Genomic DNA, 6,068 nt, shown 5'->3' on the forward strand with positions numbered 1-6,068 from the left:
AAAATATTGGCCAATAGAATACAACGATACATCGAAGAAATAATCCATCATGACCAAGTGGGATTCATAACAGGCATGCAAGGATGGTTCAATATAAGAAAAACAATTAATGTAATTCATCATATTAACAAAGCAAAGAACAAGAACCACATGATCCTATCAATTGATGCAGAAAAGTCCTTTGTATATCCTTTTTATACATATGTAAAGCATTGTATATCCTTTTTATATATATGTAAAGCAGCATATAACTAAGTTTTATTAGGTGTTCTGATTTATTTAAAATATACCTGTTTTCAGGGAACACTTTTTTTTAAAATAATGTAGGTCCCAACTTTTCTCTATAGTTGAAAATAGCATTCTGTATTTTTTCTCTCTTAACAGGTTTATGAAAAGGTTGCTTACTTTCTCACTAATTTAGGTAAGTCCTTTTTCTATGTAATTCCTTTTGTAAGTAAATTATATATGACAAACCAAGATGTAGTTGCTTGTTTATGTTGGCATTTTTAGTATTTACTTACATATACACTTATTTATAAATATAAACTTTATTTGACATAGGTATTAACACTGTATTGAATAATGATAGCCAATGCATATTGTTGCAAAATTCAGAAATTCCTATCTAGAAATTAGCAAAACTTGTTTACTGTTTGGAAGCTTTTATATTCACTTGACATTTTCATTTTAGCTTCCCCTCCCCAAAAAGACTTATCAAAGTACTGCCTGCACCTAGTGTACATATTTTCAAAAACAAGCGGTATCAATATAGATATCTAGTTAAATTCTCTTTTAACATTATCCACTCCATTTTCTGTGACTAACAAAAATACTATTGGGATTTTTATTGATTTTTTCTGTTCTTTTCCACCATATTTCTACATACCATGCTTCTACTGCCTCTTTGATTTTTTTATTCTTTGTGTTTTTAATAATCATTGCCTTCCCCATTATAAAAAAAAGAGAAATTTATTAAATTTCCTTGCAGTATCCTGCAATTAATTAAACAGCCAGTGTTTGAGCTGGCTATGCAACATTTAACCCATGGCACCATCAGGACTCCTGAAAAGATATATAGGTCAGCATTTTTAGCTGAATCAATAAGTAATTATTTTAAAATTATCTCTGTATATTTCATATCTAAAGTATTATGATTATATTTTCTTTCTTTTACACCTTTGATAATATTTTTATGACACTGTTCATAGCTTTTTTAAAAATTATACATAACTTTCTTTAAATTATTGCAGACTTTCTCTCAAAGCTGTAGATTTTGTCTCAGCATATTCAAACACCTAGAGTACTCTACTCTCTTTTATTTGACTTTTTCAAGTTAGTCTCTTGGAGCCCTCTGTCTGTTCTAACCCATGTGACTTACTCTAGATTTCCTTTCTTCTAGACTTCCTTTTGAAGCACTTTAAAATGTTCTTTCTCTCTCTCTATCTCTCCACCCCCCAACCCCTAAGTTGGTATTGCTTTATGTATTCTCTGACTTTTGTCTTGGTTAGATTCCATATTTTGAACATGAACATCCTTAATGTCTTTTTAATAACAAGTACATATGCAGTTATTTCTCCCCCCCTCCCCCTAACTACTTATATGTCTGAAAATGTCTTTATCCTACTCTTAAATTGAATTTCTGGTTTTGATGATTTTGTAATTCCAAATAGAAAATACAATTTTCTTCGGTGCTTGAAGGGACTCTCCACTGATTTTTAGTTCTTAGTCCTTTCAATGCAACCTCTTTGAGATTTCGCTCTGCATTTTGTTAGATTGTTCCTCTCCCTTTGGTGCATTGATATTTCTATATGATGTGTTTTGTTGAGATCTTTGTGTCATTCATTGTTCTAGTACATCATGTAATCATGTGCCCTATCAGTATGTGTATTTCTTGGGTGCCCTAGCAAATAGACACAGAGGTAGAGTCAGTAATAATATAAGAGGTTTACTGATTAATAACTTCTATGAATGATAAAAGGAAGACTCAACAGGACTAGACTGAAAGAAAGACCTCAGAGGATTGCAAACCTGATAAAGTTTTACCCAACCAAAGTAGGAAGTCCTAAAGAATATTTTTTATTATTGTTATTATTATTAATTTCAATGAACATCTACAGAGATTTTTGCATTCCATTCATTCATTGTTGCACTTTTCTCCCTACCCACCCCACCCCCACCCCCTGTTTGCTTCTCTCCTTGAAAAGCAAAAGACAAATTCCTTTTGTACACAATCCCATCCCCCACCCCATTCATCCCCACTCCCACCCCAAGTATACTCCACTCTGCATTTCGGACTCTTATGATAATCATAATGCCCTAAAATATATTACTTTTAAACTATTCTCTCCCTCATCGACTTCAATGCAGTAACATAATTTATCCAATTTTTCTCAGTCCTACCCCCACCCCAATGTCAGCTTCATTCTACAACAGTGGCACCAAATAGCATTTGTCCCTTTGTGACTGAGATATCTCACTCAGCATAATGTCCTCCAGTGTCACCCATTTTGAATAATATTACATGAGTTCCTTGTTTTTCAATGCAGTGTAGTATTCCATTGTGTGAATATACCACAGCTTCTCTATCCATTCGTTTGTTGATGGGCACTTAGGTTGTTTTCAACTCCTTGCTATTGTGAACAAAGCTGCGATAAACATGGGTATGCATATATCTGCCTGGATGTCGTTTATGGTCTCTTCAGGGTATATTCCCAGTAGTGGAATTGCTGGGTCAAATGGTATCTCTATTTGTAACTTTTTAAGAAAGCGCCACACCACTTTCCACAGTGGTTGCACCATTTTACACTTCCACCAACAGTGAATAAGGGTTCCACTCTCTCCACAACCTTGCCAGCATTTGTTGTGAGCTGTTCTGTTAAATTTTGCTATTCTTACTGAGATGAGATGATATCTCATAGTTGTTTTGATTTGCATCTCTCTCAGGGCTAGGGATTTTGAACATTTCTTCATGTGCTTGTTGGCCATCAAAGAATATTTTTTAATGTAGAATTCAACTTTGAAGCATCATTGACCAGGCCCAAGTAACCATCATGCTCAGTTATTAGTCAGATGCTGCCTGGAAAGAGGAGGTCTTGCCTGAAAGTTACGTTGATCCTGTAGACTAAGTTGGAGAATATTGACAAATTGCATTCACTACAACTGAACAAAAAGTTTCCATGAAGGGAGATCTCAGTAGCTGTACTTTCTGTGACTGGGCATTTTGGAAACTCACATTCTTTAATTTTAGAAATTTTTTGCATACTGTTTTTTAAATAATTTCTTTCCCTTTAGTTTCTCAAAGCTCTTAATGTCACTGTGTTGTTTCCTAACTGAATCCATAATATGCTTATTTTAAGAAATAACAAAAGAAGTTTTGGGTAATGGAGAAAACTTGGAATTGGTTCCTACTTAGGAGCCAACTAGTTATATGCTCTAGATAAGCAGTGCTATCAAATATGAAAAGAGTAGACTTGAGTATTGTATGTATCAAATGTAAGCTTATTGTTGCCAGGTCAAATTCAACTTATAGAGGTCTTCTAGAACAGAGTAGAAAGTTCCCAAGCCCATAAATATTTACAGAAGCAAACTACCACAACTTTCCCCATGGAGCAGTTGGCAGGTTCAAATGCCGACATTTTGGTTAGAAAACAAGTGCTTAACCACAGTATCCATAGGATTCCTGAAGATGGAGATACAGGTGAACATTTAGAGCACATTTTCTCCTTCCTCCGTATTCACTCTCTTCCTCCTCTCTTCCATTTCTTCACTTTCACTTGAATCTCAGTTTCCTCATTAGCAAAATAAGCATGATCATAATTCCTATTTCATCTTTGTTGTAGTTTGGCTTCCTGACATATGATAAGTGTTCATAGTAATGATATATTTCATTGTGATTCAGACTTCATGAGCTGTAGGTTCTTCAACTAGGTAATGAAGGACTTGAACAACGTAGTCCTGGAGATGCGTTCAAGTTCTGGTTAGTTATATCCTAATTTATACTTAGAATGGAAGCAAATTTAAGAAGAATGATTTGAGGTATCATAATAATAGGAACCAAAAGCATTGTTTGTTCTCAGTACCTGGAATGTCACAGCTCTTATTTGAGATTTGCTTATTTTTCTATCCAGAACACAGTAATGTTCGAGACTTTATCATTTTATAGCTTGCTGTTGTATACCATCAGGTTGGAATCAACTAATAGCTGAACCTCCAGCAGGTTTTCTAAAACAATTAATCCCATGGGAGGAGATTGTCCATCCTTTTCTTGCAGGACAGCTAGTGGATTCAATCTGAGTGCCTTTAGGACTGTAGGGCAACTTCTTATCACTAGGCCACCAGACAATGAGTGTTTGGAATATTAGTGTCTGTCCTTTGTCTTGTTTCATTGCTGGCAAGGCTTGCTTGGGTTTGCTTATAACAGCATAGTAAGAATTCTTAGATGGCTGATGGTTTCCAAGAGGCCACATCCCTATAAAACAAGTGATTATAAGACCACTTTCAAGGTCTCCTCATGATTAGGAGCAAAGTTAAAAGTGAGAGACAAATAACCACGGCATGGATTCAAGGAGGTATGGTTCATTGAAGTATCAGTGAAAATGTCATCAGTGTCACAATCTTTCATATGTAGTGAACTATATTTTTGTTGGGAACATTGCTAGCCCTCATTGTAGAATGTGTGACATAAGTAAACACTCTCAATGTAGTTACAAATTGGCTTATAATTTTAACTCCACATTTTTCCCCTGTAAAATCTTAGCCACTTTTCCTCACTTTAAAAATCTTTTATTCTGTGAAACATTTATTGCCTTCATAATCCTTCATACATTGTGTTTTCCTAGCAACTTGTGGTTCCTGTCATTATTGAAAATTTTACATTCCTCTTATATTTCTTAGTGTGCGCACATATATATATCTTATTTTTGGTAAATCTAAAAATCATATAAGATACATTTGTGGATCATGATGCAATAAAATTAAAAATGGAGAACCAAGTAAGTGTATACACTAGATTTAAAAAAAATTTCTAAGTTTTTGTTAAGAAAGTAAAAGTAAAATTGAAGAACTATTAGAAGAAAACAACAATGAAAAACAGCATATCAAATGTGTGGGGAAATGTCAGCTCCCCTGACAACTCTTACTGAGGTGCAGCAACCAGTCACACTTGAATTGCCCCAAAGCTCTCTCTTGCTTCAAGCATCTAGCACATTTTACCTTCCGGTTTCCTAGAATCTCTCTCGTCAGTCCTTATTCCATGATTGGCTTTGTGTATGTTTTCTTTAAATAAAATCTCATCAATTATTACTTTTCTTAAATTCTTCAATCTTATTAGGATACACTGTTGTTTGTTGAGTACACAGAATCAGAACCAACCCATAGCGGACCCTCCAGCAGAATTTCAGAGACAGTAAATCGCACGAGAAAGAATTGTTCGACTTTCTTTCACAGCGTCTGGTAGAGTCAAACCACCTACCTTTGCATTGGCAATGCAATTCCTTACCATTAAACCACCAGAGCTCTCTTTGAAATATATTAGATAAAAAAAAATTAAAAGAAAGAAATATATTAGCTGTACATATATATCTCTTATGTTATTTCTTTGGTTATTGGGAGAGTAGAATGTTACAGTGTGTGCTGTTACCTTTGCCCATTCTCTAATCTTATATTTTTAATTTGTGATACAACTATAAAGTGTGAGTGTGGGGAGTGTTTTTGGACAGTATCTTGTCTAAATCCCTCATTTAACATATGATAACACATTCAACAAATATATGTATTCAAATTTTGTAAATAAATTAGTAGAAAATTAAAAAAAGGGGGGGAACCCAATACCTACCTGAGATTACCCACAAGTTAGTGTAAACCTGTGTTAATAATTTAGTTTTTCCAAATGGCATAGCCTTCCTTCCTTTGCTCCATTTCATGAAAACTAATGTCTTTCCACTTTATAAAAAATACTCATTCTTCAAAGAATTCTCTGGATAGCTTGAAGTCCATATGGGGAGTCTGACAATACTTTGATGATGCAAATAGTTCATACGCAGGCTACTAATGTAAATATTTGAACCCAC

The 6,068-nt window shown here is 34.4% G+C and overlaps 1 protein-coding gene across 1 annotated transcript in view; it reads left to right on the forward strand.

Moving 5' to 3' along the window:
• Positions 1–6,068, forward strand: part of ANO3 (anoctamin 3) — a 376,853-nt gene that overhangs the window by 342,080 nt on the left and 28,705 nt on the right. Inside the window, exon 18 of the mRNA XM_006883709.1 lies at positions 385–421. Coding sequence (XP_006883771.1) covers positions 385–421 — 37 coding nt within the window. The remainder of the gene's footprint in view (positions 1–384; positions 422–6,068) is intronic.

The sequence above is a fragment of the Elephantulus edwardii genome, unplaced genomic scaffold, assembly GCF_000299155.1.
Source record: "Elephantulus edwardii isolate Elephantulus edwardi_28Jun2011 unplaced genomic scaffold, EleEdw1.0 scaffold00029, whole genome shotgun sequence".
NCBI lineage: Eukaryota > Metazoa > Chordata > Mammalia > Macroscelidea > Macroscelididae > Elephantulus > Elephantulus edwardii.